Source organism: Pundamilia nyererei, unplaced genomic scaffold (assembly GCF_000239375.1).
Source record: "Pundamilia nyererei isolate P.nyererei 1_Seehausen unplaced genomic scaffold, PunNye1.0 scaffold00055, whole genome shotgun sequence".
Taxonomy (NCBI): domain Eukaryota; kingdom Metazoa; phylum Chordata; class Actinopteri; order Cichliformes; family Cichlidae; genus Pundamilia; species Pundamilia nyererei.
This window is the reverse complement of record NW_005187456.1, coordinates 3,374,570-3,388,669: the sequence shown is the minus strand read 5'-3', so window position 1 is coordinate 3,388,669 and position 14,100 is coordinate 3,374,570. Positions and strand designations below refer to the sequence as shown.

The following is a 14,100-nucleotide window of genomic DNA, read 5'->3' as shown; positions in this document are numbered from 1 at the left end:
TGTTATTCAGCCTGGTTCAATGTGCCCCTTTTTAACTTTGAGCACCCGCCCCTTTAAACCTCTCTGCACGGCCCTGGTTAAAACCTATGTTTTTGAGTGTTTACAGCATTAGGATGGGTCAGTATTTTTACCTGTCACATGTATACTTTGTGTTTTTCAGTCACTTGAAACAAATGAGCCTGATTTTTCTGCCCAGCAACACGCACATGCTCCCAACAGCATGCTGCACAGCCTGCAACAAGCCCTTCTAGACTCAAAGAAGGAAAACCAGGAGGTGGCTGCAGAAAATGCTGCTTTGAGGCAGCAGCTCACCAGAAAAGAGATCAGCTGGGAGAAAGAAAGAAAGAAGCTGCTTATGTTGCTAGGAGGCCTTAACAAAGAAATAGCCTCTAAGACTGAGGATATTGGGAGACAAACTAAACCAATCAAGAATCTTCTCAGTCCATGAACAAAATGATTCATTGCAAACAAAGACACTGAAACCAATAAACTGGCTTAAAATCATTCACTGATCAATGCGTGGGTACACAGATAGATGGATGGCAAAGCATCTGCTTACTAGGCATCACCTAAGCTAATTTGAATCTCTGCTCCTACACGTGTTTGTGAAGTTGTGGAGTATTTAAAATGTAAAAGCTAACTGTACAAACAAGAAGCATGTGCCAACCAAACATGCTAGTTTCACCTGATAGCTTAGCGATCCAGCCTCCTATCCAAATGTGATCACTTACAGCTTCAAAATGCCAAGAAGGTAAAAACTAAACCAGAGGCTTCAAAATCCACAAACCAACTGCCGACAATACGGAACCACGTCCATCTTTTATATACAGTCTATGGTAGCACGCAGAGAACGCTTTCTTAAAAGGTTCGCATTTATTAGACGTTGACATCACTTCAAAAAGCATCAACACATCTTTCACATTATACCTGACAGCATCCTCCTCCAGCAGCAGTTTGACATACTGTCGAGGAATATGCAGCGAGAGGACGCTCTCTGCCATCTGCTCCAGGATCCGCAGGTGGTTACCATCCGTAGTGGGGAAACGGTACGTCCGTGACATGACGCCGCCAAACACTAAAACAAGGAAAAATATAAATGAGCACTGCCATTGTTACTGCCAGCAAACTACATGTTACTGGTTGTGAAACTTTCCCATAACTTGGAGTAGCAACAGCTCACATAAGAGTTCACTCACCAGCCTTCAGCAGCGGATCTTTACACAAAGAGGACGACTTGGATTTGATGCCCATGGATTCCGTTAGGCTTTCATCCACAGGCAGAACCATCTGATGCACACACAAACAACAATGTTTGCATAAAGAAGGATGTGCTGCTGACCTTTACATTACCAAAAAAGTCAGAAAAAGCAGGAAGTTCAATAAAATTGTTTTATATTGTTTTAATCAATTCAAGCACATTCATAAGCCCGTGGCTGTTATTACTGGTATGTTTCATGTACTTTGACATCAGGAAAAAATTTAAAGTAAAACAGGAAATTGTCTCAATGTATCAATTAACAAAAAATAATACATTTTCATACTTTAATTTCAAATATTGCCACAAACTATAAAACAAAGTCTCATTCGAAAGTCATTTTTGTGAATTCCTACCCTTCCATTAACAGTATCCCCCCTCTGTAATCTTGCGACAGGAGCTCTCTGCTCACGTTTCTCCTCTATCTGCCAGGCAATGACAGTGATGTTGCCCACGCGCTCGTTCTCCGCTGACCTGACAAATCAAGCGATAACCAAGTCAGTGCAACATCCCCAAAACCCCAAATGTGACCTGCAGTTCGTAACACAGAAAAGTCACATTGTGCTCTGTGTGCCTCTTACCTGAGAGTCAGGTGCAGTCTGTGGTGCTTGTCCTGCAGCAGCTCCTTCACGGAGAACATGGCAGAGCCGAGCATGTACATCTGTCACATAAAAGCACACAAACCGAAAGGATTTAGAGGGTTTTACCCAGATGAGCATCAACTATGAAGGATTTGTTAAAGAAGAGCATTATTTACTTTTGCAATGGAAAATCTAAAGACAGTTTATTGACTTTGTGAGAAATTGTCTTGGCGGGGGTGGGGGGGGTTACCGTGCCCTGTGAGCGGTCCTTTACGTCGTAGACTGAAAGCTTGACCTGCGTCTGCTGAGTGATCAGAGAGTCCTGAAAGAAAGCTATACTGCTCAGGAAGATGGGGTTACTGGTGCCCTGAAGACAGAGAGACGAGGGGAAAAGGCTGTGTAAGCATCCAACGGCAGGCAGGAAGTGACAGTGAGGTAGAAGGTAGCATACCTCTATGATTTCAGTCTGAGCGTGTTTAGTCCAGAAGGCCTGGGGCGGAGTGGTGCAGCTGACGGCCACAAAGCTGGTCGGCTTACGGTCCAGTGCAGGAGTCACCAGCTCACTGCAGGCTGCAGGGACATTTAAACACAGGGGATTACAAACTGGGGGATTTAACAGTGGGATGGTCTGTAATCTGTAGCAATGGGAGGATTTAAATATAGTATGTTGGAGTAGTTAGTACTTGACAAGCAGCAGCTGTTGAGTAATTCTTTAGTGGATAAAAAATAAATAGGAGCCAGTAATTATGGGGACACATCATGTTTATGAGTTTTTCTTAAACTGACTGAGAATGAAAAAACAAAAACACAGCATCGCAGTCAAATCATCATGTTTTAAAGTAGAATATTTAAACATTTTTAGCCAGTTAATGGTAGTGAGGCAAAATATTTTTTTAAAACTGCTGAACTATTATCCCCTTAGTTTCTGTTTCTGGCCTCATTTCTCTCTCTGTCTTATTTTTTGCTCTCTTACTGCTTATTAGGGAACTTTCTGGCTCTTCAGCTGCGAAACGCTCTTAAATGTTCACTAACTAGCTGACTGACTATCAGCGTTCACTGAAAACAGTGAGCTGAAAACTCACTGCAAAAAAACAAAGATAGTATTTTGGATATAGAGTTCTTATTCAAGATGTTCTCCTCCTTGTTGTTTATCATTTTTCACCTTGACTTTCATGTGTATTAAATCTGTGGTTCATAGTTTCAGTTTAATACTGCTCCTCAGTATTTTCCTGTACCATTCTGTGTCAACTCCACTATTTTAAGTTCATTCATGTGTCTATGTTTCACTTCCTGTTTTATTTTGATACTTGTCTCTAGTGTCCTGTGTTTAACTTTACTTCATTTAACTTCCTCGTCTATCTCATTGTCTATGCTGATGTTCACCTGTATCTTGTTAGCTTAACTCTGGGTTTCAGCTTCCTCACCATCTTGCAGACTTTGTAATTCTGGCCTCTCAAATCATCCTAAATAAAGGTTTGTTTTTTGTCTATGTCTGCCTCACTGCATCTAGCAATTTATGCTGAGCAGTGGGACGATCTAAAAAATGCTTAAATGCTGCACAGAGTTGAGGATAAGCAGCACCTTACTCCAAAGTCTTAATGACAGATTAGTGTAGCTTTGTAGGATGATGCATCCCTATGTCAAAGGAATCATTTTGAAACACCCAAACAGTGCATTCGAGAAGAGTTAACCAGCTGTGGACTTCAGATAGCTGCAGACACATGATGCATAAATGAGTTTTTGGTTTTGGAGTGTTGGCAGCACTGTGACTTGTTAATATGCTTTAGAGGATTAAGGAACATCAACAGAGACAAAATCCAGAGACAGCAGTGGAAGATGATATGTGGTTTAAGAGTTAAAAAAAAGTTTCAATATTTCCTTATTGTGGGGATTTTTATTGTGCTGTGACTAATTAAATTAACTGCCAAATGAAGTGCTTATGGGTGTCTCCAAGATGGCTGCTGAGTGGTGAGTCTTGCTTCTACAGGGACTCTGATATCAAGCATTAGCTGCATAAATGCTCGTGCATTTGTGGATCGATCAAAATAAAATAATTTGAACACTACCATATTAATTCTAGTAGAACATAATAAACAGTCTGGTGCATCAGTAAGGTGCAGCAACAATATCTACAAACACATCCTGAACATACCCACGCTGAACTCCAGCACGGGCTCATCTGGGTCCTGACTGCTGCCTGTGGGGAAGAGAGCGAAACAGAGATGAGCAGAAGCTCTTTACAGTTTTGTTATCAATGAAGTAAGGTTACCATGGTAGCAGTTACTTGGTTACCTGAGAGAGCCAACCCCATCATCTCAGCAGAGAGATCAAACGTATTAGCCCGGTAGACCGACCATGGCCGATGGCGGGGGCTGCGCTCCTTCCCAGACATGGTGGTTTCAGGTCAGGGCTGAGGATTTTGTTTTTGAGTAAAAAAGGCCTGAAGAGCAGAACAATGTCGAGCAGGAACAGAGTCAAAACTCTTGCGTAAGCCTTCTTATGACGTGTGTGCGTGTGGATCTGAGCAGTCACACTCTTGTCACTGCGGAACCTGACAGAAAGAAAGAAAACGAGGCAAATCAGACAGAACTGGACATCTTCAGCTCTTTGATACTGACATCAAACTCATCATCACGACAGCAGCTGAGCTCCGAAAAATAGCAATGTGCTCGCAGTTAGTCACATAAAGGAAGCCAGGAAGCCGGTTACATTCCTCTTTTTTTTCACAGGGTTAAAGGATGAATAACTAATAATAGCTCGATGATGTTTCCACAGATGCTTCATTCTGAGGCGAACGGCGCTGTAGGTTTTGCAACTCTGTGTCATTGCTCTAAAATATTTTTATCCCCATGTTAACGTGCTAATATAGGCGGCGAGAACATTTTCTGAGAGAAAAAGTGAGACTTCACACAGCTGTAGAAAAAAAACAGCACTGCAGCACACTGAATTGACGTCCTGATGCTATTCGTGCTTTCCTGGTTTTAGACAAACCTAATAACCAACACAGGAACAGGGAGTCAGGTAAAGAAAATCAGAAATGCTCACATAGAAAACAGACGTAACAGAAAAACTCATAATCTCCACAACCTCTCAAACCACGTTCACAAAACTGGCTTGTAGATGTGATGCACTTGTCTAAATCAAGTGATGGGTCTGTACACTGATAATTGCACTATATAATCAGGTTTTAATAGCAACAATGCTGTTTACTTCACTCTGATAGAGCATTTTATTCACAATTTAACTGCAAATACAACAATCACCATTTCACTGCTGACAATACAAAAGAAACAGCACGTAGGGTTTGTTGATTTCCTGCTGACGCTGCACCTGCCAAAATTATTCACTACAGCAGGAAACTAAAGCTGTGCCAAGTGTGCCAGCAGAGGAGATCTGGCTCCCGTGCAACATTAACAATCTCCCCCTGACTTCATCTTCTTCCAACTAACAGAAAGAGACAAAAGATTAAACCACTGCTGATCTAGATCTGTTGGAGACGTGGATCTACATTCACGGGTTATTTTTTATTATCAGTTAATCTGGAAATTATTTTCTTAAATGATTAGTAATAAGTTTATTGTTTGGGTTAACTGTTTTCTTTAACTTTCAGTCTGAAAAACAATTTTTATTCAGGCTAAATGCTTAAAGAAATCAGTGAAACCACAAAAATAATAACATATGGTTAAAAAAATAGAGCATTGTCGGTATTTTAAGTTGAGTTTTTTAAGCCATCCCTCATTTCTTTATAGTTTATTCACAAGGATCCAGATTTTATTTTAATATTCAACTTTGCAATTGTTCACCAGGCTTTGAGGAAGCCTTTCAAATTATTTCTTTGGACCTTTTTTCATTCGTTTTCAGTCCGGTCTTTGTACCTGATAATATTTAGAGGAAGATTTCTTTGTTTGTTAAGCAACTTAAAATTCATCTATGAATCATTCAAGCATTAAAAAGCCACTAAACTCATTAGGTGAACCAGTTTTGTGTCTGCACATTACAGATAACTTAGCAGAGAAACAATTTTAAATTATATCCCCTGTTACTAGAAGCTTGTTGCAGAAAACCCCACATAATTTGTTTCCATTTCTTTAGTTGAATCTGTGAAAAATGTCAAAGATAACACAGTTTGACAGGCATAAAATAGTATTTTTGCACCTGTTATGCAAACATTTGGCATATCTCAGCAGTCTGTGCAATGTGCCCTAATAAAATCTGAGGCAACTGGAGTCAGACCTAAAAATGTCTACAGCAGACGAACAGCATCTGAAAGTCATGTCCTTAAGAAACAGGAAAAATCCAGCAAAGAATGACACGGGGCCTGAGAGATGCATCTGCCTTCAGTTGATCCATGTGCTGCTCACTGGTAGCAGGAGGAGGGACAGTGAGCGTCCACAGCTACCTGTAAAACACGGTGGAAGCTCTGTCGTGGTTTAGGATCACGTCAAAGGAGCTTGTCAAAAGGGATGGATTCAGAAAAATACTGTCTGATTTTGATCAACGCTGCACATATTTCAGTAAATCACAGCACCTCCTCTTCCTAGAAAAATATTTTAGAAAAGAGGGCTGACACAGTTCTCCATAGTGAGTACACGTCTCTTCTGGTGTGCAAGTAATTAAAGCTGTTTCTATATCTATTTTTGTCCTGTGAGCTGACACACTGTCGCAATATTGTTTTCTGCAGTAAGCGCTCTCCTTTCAGCAAAGACAGAGGAGAAGAGATTTGAAAGCAAAAAGCCTCGGTAAGGAATACTGTATGCCAGAAATGCATGAAGCCAACGTGTAATGTTAAAAGAAATGAAAAGGATTCAGCAAGTGGTCCGATGAGCTGCTTCAAATTCCTGTGAGATGTCAGACTCCGTTAACCTCTCTGGTATATGTTTGCTTACACAACTATACAACCTGCCTTTGCTCAGCGCGATCACTGCCTCCTCATACACAGAGACGAGGGTCGTATCAACGCGTTCATCTGTCTCTGTGTGTTGCTGTTTATTTGATGCTACACTGATGAGGGGAGAACATCTGTGTGTGAGTGTTTCTGTCCATTCATGTGTGAAGACCTCTGCAAAGGAAGTCTATTTTTACACATGAATCCTCTCTGACGTCACACGACACGTGCAAATGAAAACGCGGCGTCCCGGCGACACACACGCACAGCGCTAGAACTCACCTCACACACATACAGTTTAGTCAGCGTGATTCTCCGTGGTAGTTTAATTCCTGTCTTCACACCTTCATGTGAGATCTAAACAAATGACAATTACAGCATGGATGCTCTGCCTCATTAGGCTGTGTAGGAGTCATTGACAGTGGGGTTGGCATTTAGCACGCTGTAATCGCCACTGCCTGGGGCATTGTGGGAAGCTCTCTAGGAAACCAATAGAGGATCTAATGCAAAGCCACAGGGAGCGAAGGATCATCTTCATTTCATCTGTCTGACGGTCATCAGATACACGCAGTTCACATATGTGGGGCTGGAACTAGTGCTGAAGCAACCACTTTCCAATCCAATTAAAAGACTTAATCATCATTAGAAGTGATGAATGATAATCACTTACTAAATATTTACGTTTTTACTTTTTCAGCTGCTGTTTTGGCAAAAGATGCTATTTGATGCTGTGAATTTTCCCCATTTTTTCCCACAAATTTCTGCTATATCACACGGAAGGTTCCATTTTCTGAACTTCAGGGTTATATTTTTAAAATGTTTATAAATCCAACCAGCAGTCTAAACCTTCATGTCTGTCACATCTTGAAACAACAGCTCATAGTATAGCTATAGTAGAAAAGTGGGAAGTAGAATAAGTAAGTAAATTGTAAATTGCAAGTAAAGTTTACTAGCAATTTACAATCCATACACACAAAATGAAGTGGGAATTTGGTGGTAAGTTTCACTAAGACTTCCTTTGGATCCTGTTACATTATTTAATTAAACCATTATTTAAGTAGCTTTTCACTCCTTTTCACTCGGTTTGAACTTCAGCAGGTCGCCTCGAGCTAGATCAGCTCATTTATGAAAAGCCACTTGATGTAATGCAGCTGAACCTGTTCACTGACTTGACAGGGAGTGGAACTGGGAGGAGACTTGACAGAAATTGCTTTGTTTTTTACTTTATTGTTAGTTAATTGTTGAATGTAGTAGCGCAGCAAACACACCAGACTGGGAGAGCTGCAGGAGTTCTCATTTTAAACCTAAATAACTGCGAGTCAGCCATGAATTATCAACAGCAGGTAAGTTTCTATCTATCTATACTGACTGGACACTTTTACCTTCAGCGCTGCTTTGATTCTTTAATTCCTCCTGCCATTCAACAAGGTGCTGGGAACATTTCTCAGAGATTTTGGTCCATGTTGACACGATAGCGTCACACAGTTCCCCATCCACGATGTGTCCCCGAATCCCAAAGATGCTCTTTTGACTGAAATCTTGTAACATTTAGTTCAGACGACTCAATATCATGTTCATGAAACTAGTTTAAGGTGATTTGAGCTTCCAGATTTATTTTCAGTAGACGGGTACACATGCTGGTTGTGGTGTTTAAACGGTGCTTAGCTGGTGCTTAGGCCCAAAGTGTGCCAGAAAAGATCCACCACACCATTACACCACTAGAAGCCTGAACTGTTGGTTTATGGAGGATGGATCCATGCTTCCATGCTGTTTATGCCAAATTGTGACCCTAATACCCGGATGTTGGAGGAAAAGTTGAAACTCACTGAATCAGGCAACGTTTTGCCCCTCTTCTATTTCTCAGTTTTAGTGAGTCTCTGTGAACTTTAGCCTCAGTTTCTTGTTCTTAGCTGACAGGATTGTTACTCAGTGCGGTCTTCTGCTGCTATAGCCCATCTGCTTTAAGGTTTTATGTGTTGTGCCTTTAGAGGTGCTCTTCTGCATACCTCTGCTGGTATTTGAGTTGCTGTTGCCTTTCTATCAGTTCAAAGTATTTTGACCGCTATTTTGAAACAGGGAACCACCGCTCACACTCCCTGTAAACACTAAAGACAGCTGTATGGAAAAATCCCAGAAAATCCGCATTTTCTGAAAAACTCAAACCAGCCCGTCTGGCAAATAATACAAATACAGTATAATAGTTCTGCAACATTAAATGTATTCAGATGCTGACTGAAACTGGGTAAGTTTTACCTCTGACAAGCAGATTGCCTGTACTAAAAAAACAAACGTGTCAGCCACTTTCTGTAATGTAGCTGAACCTGTTGTCTGGGTACACGGGGAGTGGTAGTGGGTGGAGATGTGTCACTACTTGCTTCTTTTATTCTAATTATTAACTGTTATTAACACAGATTGATAACATTGTATCCACTGCAAAATTTGGAGACTTGATTGAGTTTTCCTACCCACTCGGATATTCGCACTGGGCCATCTATGATGACGATGGACATGTAATCCATTTTGCGGTTGCAGGTGAGTAAAACACGTGTGTTCATTGCATTCATTAAACAGGCAAATTATTACACTAACATTTCTTGTTTCCTTTTTTTTCCAAGATGAGAAGCAACTAATGACAACTGTTCGTACTTATCTGCAAAAAATCGTGCCAGTATGTGGGGACCTTCTCCTTGGAGAAACCAAGATTCGCAGAGTCCCTGTTGGTGAGGTCAATGTCCCACATGGAGCCCATGCGTTGGTCAGTAACAATCGCCATGCCTTCACACCTTCAGCACCTGAGGATATGAGGCTACGCCGTGACGCCCTTCTCAATCAATCCCTTCCATATAACCTTTTTACTCTAAACTGCGAGCACTTTGCCACGTTCATACGCTACGGGAAAGCTGTGTGCAACCAGGTAATGCCGTCACTCGAAAAAACTTCTGATTATCATTTAAGATGTGGTAATACACTGGCCTTCATGTGCTTGAAATCATGCATGATAATGTTGGGACATGCTCCTAATGAGAATATGAACGGTTTCCTGGGGGATCTCTTCCTAAATCTGGACCAGAGCGTCACAGAGGACAGTCTGAGGTGCAACCTGACTGTGTTGGATGGACTGAAGCATATTGTCCCACAGGTGCTCTACTGGATTTAGGTTAGGTGAGCATGGGGGCCAATCAGTGGTACCAAAACCTTCCTCCAGGAACTAGCTGCATAGCCACATGAGGCCAGACACTGTTGTGCAGCAGGAGGAACCCAGCACCCACTACACCAGCAGAGGGTCTTACAGTGGATCCAACGACTCTATCCCGATACCTAATAGCAGTCATGTGCCGTTGCCCAGCCTTTAGAGGTCTGCGTCGCTCCATGAATATACCTCCCCAGACCATCGCTAACCCACCACTAAACCGTTCATGCTGAACGATGTTACAGGCAGTATAATGTTCTCCACAGCTTCTCCAGACCCTTCTCTCATCTGTTAAAAGCACAGCACACAAGTGGTGGATCTGCCAGTATTATATGGAAAGTACCAATGTGGCTCCACAGTGCTGAGCAGTGAGCACAGGGTACACTAGTGAATGTCAGGCACTCAGATCACCCTCATGAAGTCTGATCGTGATTGTTTAGTCAGAGGCATTCACACTGTGTCCTGTTGGACATCACTTTGTAGCTTTGGCAGTTCTCATTCTGTTCCTCCTTCCACAAAGGAGCAAACAACAGACCTGCTGATAGGTTAACGACTTTCTGCAGCCCTGTCTAGCTCTCCTAGAGTAACTGCCTGTCTTATAGAATCTCTTCCATGTTCTTGAGATTGTGCTGGGAAACATACTGATGTGGACTACCTATGCAACCTCTGTAGGGTCCAGATAGCACTTCATGCTATGAGTAATGACACTGACCCCAGCCAAATGCAAAAACCAGTCATAAATAAGGAGGAGGGGAAAAATTCCAGTAGTATACCTGTAAAACCATTCCTGTTTTGGTTGTTGTCTCATTGTTGCCTCTTTAATGCACCTGTTGTCAATTTCATTAACACCAAACCAGCTGAAACTGATTAACAACGCTGTCTGCTACTTAAATAACCTGATCAGTATCCCAGATGTTAACAGACTTCATGCAGTACTCTGATTAAAAAGTCTTCCTTTAAGTTGTTTGAGGAGCGTACAACATGAGAGAACGTCAACAGCTTTGTCATCTGGACTGATTTATGAACTGCACTTCATATATCAGTCGGTACTGGAAATTTTACAAAACCAAATATGTTTTATATTAACAGGAAAATGGTCAGATTATTATTAGCAGTAGTAGAAGTATTGTGAGTATGAGTGCTAATCGTATTAATAACACGGTTATTCTTTCTTTAGATCCCTGCAAAACCCAAGAATGAAGAGTGCACAGGAGCAACTACAGTTTTCAAAGACATTGTCAACTCAAAGCAAACTGATTAGAAACCTTTTCATTTCTACATATATGAACTTGTGCGGTGCCTCGGTTTGGTCTTTCTGAGTCACATCACCGTAAATATCCAACATGTTCTCTTTGTCTGGCCCTCTATAGAGCTTAGCCTGGTTATTTTTTTATGAAGCCACTTATGGGATTGGCAGTATGTACAGCAAGGTTTAAACTTACTTGTTTTTTGCCCTTATTTATTCATTTGCAAATGCTTAGTTGAAACCGATAAATATTTTTTCTCAGCAAAATATCTTTAATAATTCCTCCAGAGAAAAAAACAATCTTGGGATTCATAATTTGGCCGAGCAAAAGCCCCGAAGCTATAAGGTTCACCACGACAAACCACACGCTGGCAAGCTGAAAGCACGTGATGATTATAACGCCAAAAGATAACGTGTGATAAAAAAAACAATGTAGATACTGATGTTCTACTGATGTTCTCATATAATAAATCAGATATATTTTTCTGTTCAGTCACAAAACATGAACAAATTCACCTAACATTTGTTAATTCTATTTATTTACTTGTTTACTCGTTTACGCTCTGAGGCTGCTGGGATCAACTGCTTCCAACAGAGAAGCTGCAGGGAGCCCTCTGGTGGATGAACTATGCAACATCAACACTCAGTGTGGTGAAGGGTGTTTCTCCCATCTTTTCTTAACTTTGAAAAAAAAAAAAGGTTCCTTTAACAGCTGTTATAAATACTGATACCAATAAACATATATTGGATTAATGACCCAAGAACACCAATGGGTTGTTTCTGGTCTCAGGGATGACCACAGTGTATAAGTAGCTGATTTCCTCTCTTTGACATAATTTTATGCTGACGTTAAAAGTGTGTGCAGCTTACCTCGCTGTATAGCTGCTGTCAGTAAATGTGGTTTTATGCATATTTTATCTGAAAGCAAACTACCTGAAACAGTGTATTAAACAAAAGTCCACTCCAAGATCTCAAACATCCACCAAAGCTGATGACAACAACAATCTTGCAATGTTAATTTGGTTTTACTGGAGTTCAGCTGAAGAAGATGATAATGGTCAAAATGAATGCAAGTTTCTGTCCTGCACCAGAGGGATGAAGTCAGACAGCGCGTCAGCTAATTCTTCATCGTCATCCTAAACTGAGCAAGAGGATAAATCCAGCTGCTGTCCTGAGGGTGACATCTGACCCCAATCACACACTAAAGAGACCCTGTTTCTGTTTTCTAGCTGAACAGTGTGGCAACAAACATGGTGAACATGCTGCAGGGAAGCAGGTGAAATGGTGTGTAGTAAGAGTGCGGAGATTCGGGAGCTCCTGAGTCCACTGGGATGCTTTGGAGACAAATGTGTCCCAGTTTGTTGGTCTGGCGGCTCACCCCCTGCAGGTGCTGTCAGCACCGGCTGCACTGCAGCGCTTCCACAGCTTCTCCTCCTTCTCCTCCTTCTCCTCATCCCTTTGTGATCAATCCTGTGTTTTTCTTTTGTTTTTGTTTTCTTTTTGTTATTTAAGCCAACTTCCTTTCCCTTGTCCCTCTGTAACCTCAATGTTCTTCTTCATTTCCATTTATTGATTCAGATTCAGTCCAGAGCTGGCCTGTGCCTCGCTGCTCTCCCTTGAATCTGGTCTACAATCAGCTTACCTGGCATATAGAAATGTCTGTCACAGCCACGTGCACATGGATGCACCAATAATCATGGAAGCTGAGCCGTAAAATGCTCTCTGATCAAACTGATTGAAGAAGACGAGAATATACGAAGAGAACATTTAGAAAGCGCGAAAAAGAAGTCTTCTTCAGAGAACTGAGAATTATAAAGGAAGCTCAACTGAGATGAACTGCTTTAGGTTATGTTTCAACCAAATGGATTCTCGGGAGAATAAGTCATGGATTTCCCTCAACACACTAGGCAGAACGTGGCAAATCTGATTTGTTCAATCAAAAATACTCCTCTGAAACACACATGAGCACAGGACAGAAAGGGCAGACAGAAGTGAATTCCCAAAGAACCCAGTGCCTGCTCTGTTATGAAAAGAGTGGCTCAGAAGATCAAATTTAATCCTTTCCCCGCCTCTTGGGAACATCAGGGAGGACTCTGGCTTCATAAAGCAGTAAATATGACACTGGATGCAACCAGTGCATTATAAAAAAAAAGCCCCCAACATATAACCTCATAATATCAGATACACACTCTTTCAGGCTTCAGCAGAAAGCTGGGTGTTATTCAGCAGGCAGCCTGCGTGGAAATAAACAACAGGCCGAAGCTTCCCACTACCAATCTATTTATGGAAGGTTTAGCCAATGACAGGCCCATTGACACCATACTTAAAGCGTGGATATATGCTCATTCACCGACACTACCAAATAATAACAAACATTGCGTCATTATGTCTGCTGATGCTCACTGAGGGAGGCAGCAGCACGGTGCTGCGGGTTGTGACCCACAGCTCGTTTAGCACTGTTTTAAATTAAAAACAAATCAGCTGCACATATTTTATTTTATTCATTTGTTTTTTGCTACGACTGTAAAACACGTCTTATTGTGATCCCGCTGCGAGGCGGTGCTCTCGCTTTGAGACAGCTTTCATATCCGGGAGCAAAAACCCTCGAGAAACCGTGAAATAATAATATGAGGAATGAGAAACAAACAAAAATGTCTAACCTTCAAGAGAAAAGCGATGGTTTCTTGTCATGCTGATGAGCATCCTGCGCGCATCGACGATGTCTGCAGTCGAGACTCGCCCTGACTCCCTCTGACACATCAGAGACGTAATACCTACATAGATGGTAATGCCTCCTCCGTCCACTGGGGGGAGATGTCGGCCAGGATTTATTCTCTCCAGGCTTCATTAAAAGACATTCAAAGCTCTCTTTTAAACGTTGGCTGCCCTTTTCCCTTTTTGTTGTGCGTTCTGTCAGAGTTTCTCTGTGTTTTTCTATCCAGG

The 14,100-nt window shown here is 41.6% G+C and overlaps 2 protein-coding genes across 2 annotated transcripts in view; one reads left to right on the top strand and one right to left on the bottom strand.

Moving 5' to 3' along the window:
- inpp4aa (inositol polyphosphate-4-phosphatase type I Aa) overlaps nt 1-13,920 on the bottom strand; it is a 25,731-nt gene extending 11,811 nt beyond the window's left edge. The window contains exons 1-9 of the mRNA XM_005733925.1: nt 13,818-13,920; nt 4,129-4,387; nt 3,989-4,033; nt 2,288-2,406; nt 2,087-2,203; nt 1,837-1,916; nt 1,612-1,729; nt 1,197-1,287; nt 928-1,075 (exon numbers count right to left, since the gene is read on the bottom strand). Coding sequence (XP_005733982.1) covers nt 928-1,075; nt 1,197-1,287; nt 1,612-1,729; nt 1,837-1,916; nt 2,087-2,203; nt 2,288-2,406; nt 3,989-4,033; nt 4,129-4,228 — 818 coding nt within the window. The 5' untranslated portion in view covers nt 4,229-4,387; nt 13,818-13,920. The remainder of the gene's footprint in view (nt 1-927; nt 1,076-1,196; nt 1,288-1,611; nt 1,730-1,836; nt 1,917-2,086; nt 2,204-2,287; nt 2,407-3,988; nt 4,034-4,128; nt 4,388-13,817) is intronic.
- On the top strand, nt 7,981-11,418 carry LOC102211972 (HRAS-like suppressor 2). The gene is made up of 4 exons (XM_005733924.2): nt 7,981-8,064; nt 9,133-9,253; nt 9,337-9,635; nt 11,089-11,418. Exons 1-4 carry the CDS (start codon nt 8,047-8,049, stop codon nt 11,170-11,172), a joined length of 522 nt encoding a protein of 173 aa, XP_005733981.1. The 5' UTR covers nt 7,981-8,046; the 3' UTR covers nt 11,173-11,418.
- Nucleotides 13,921-14,100: the final 180 nt, after the last annotated feature.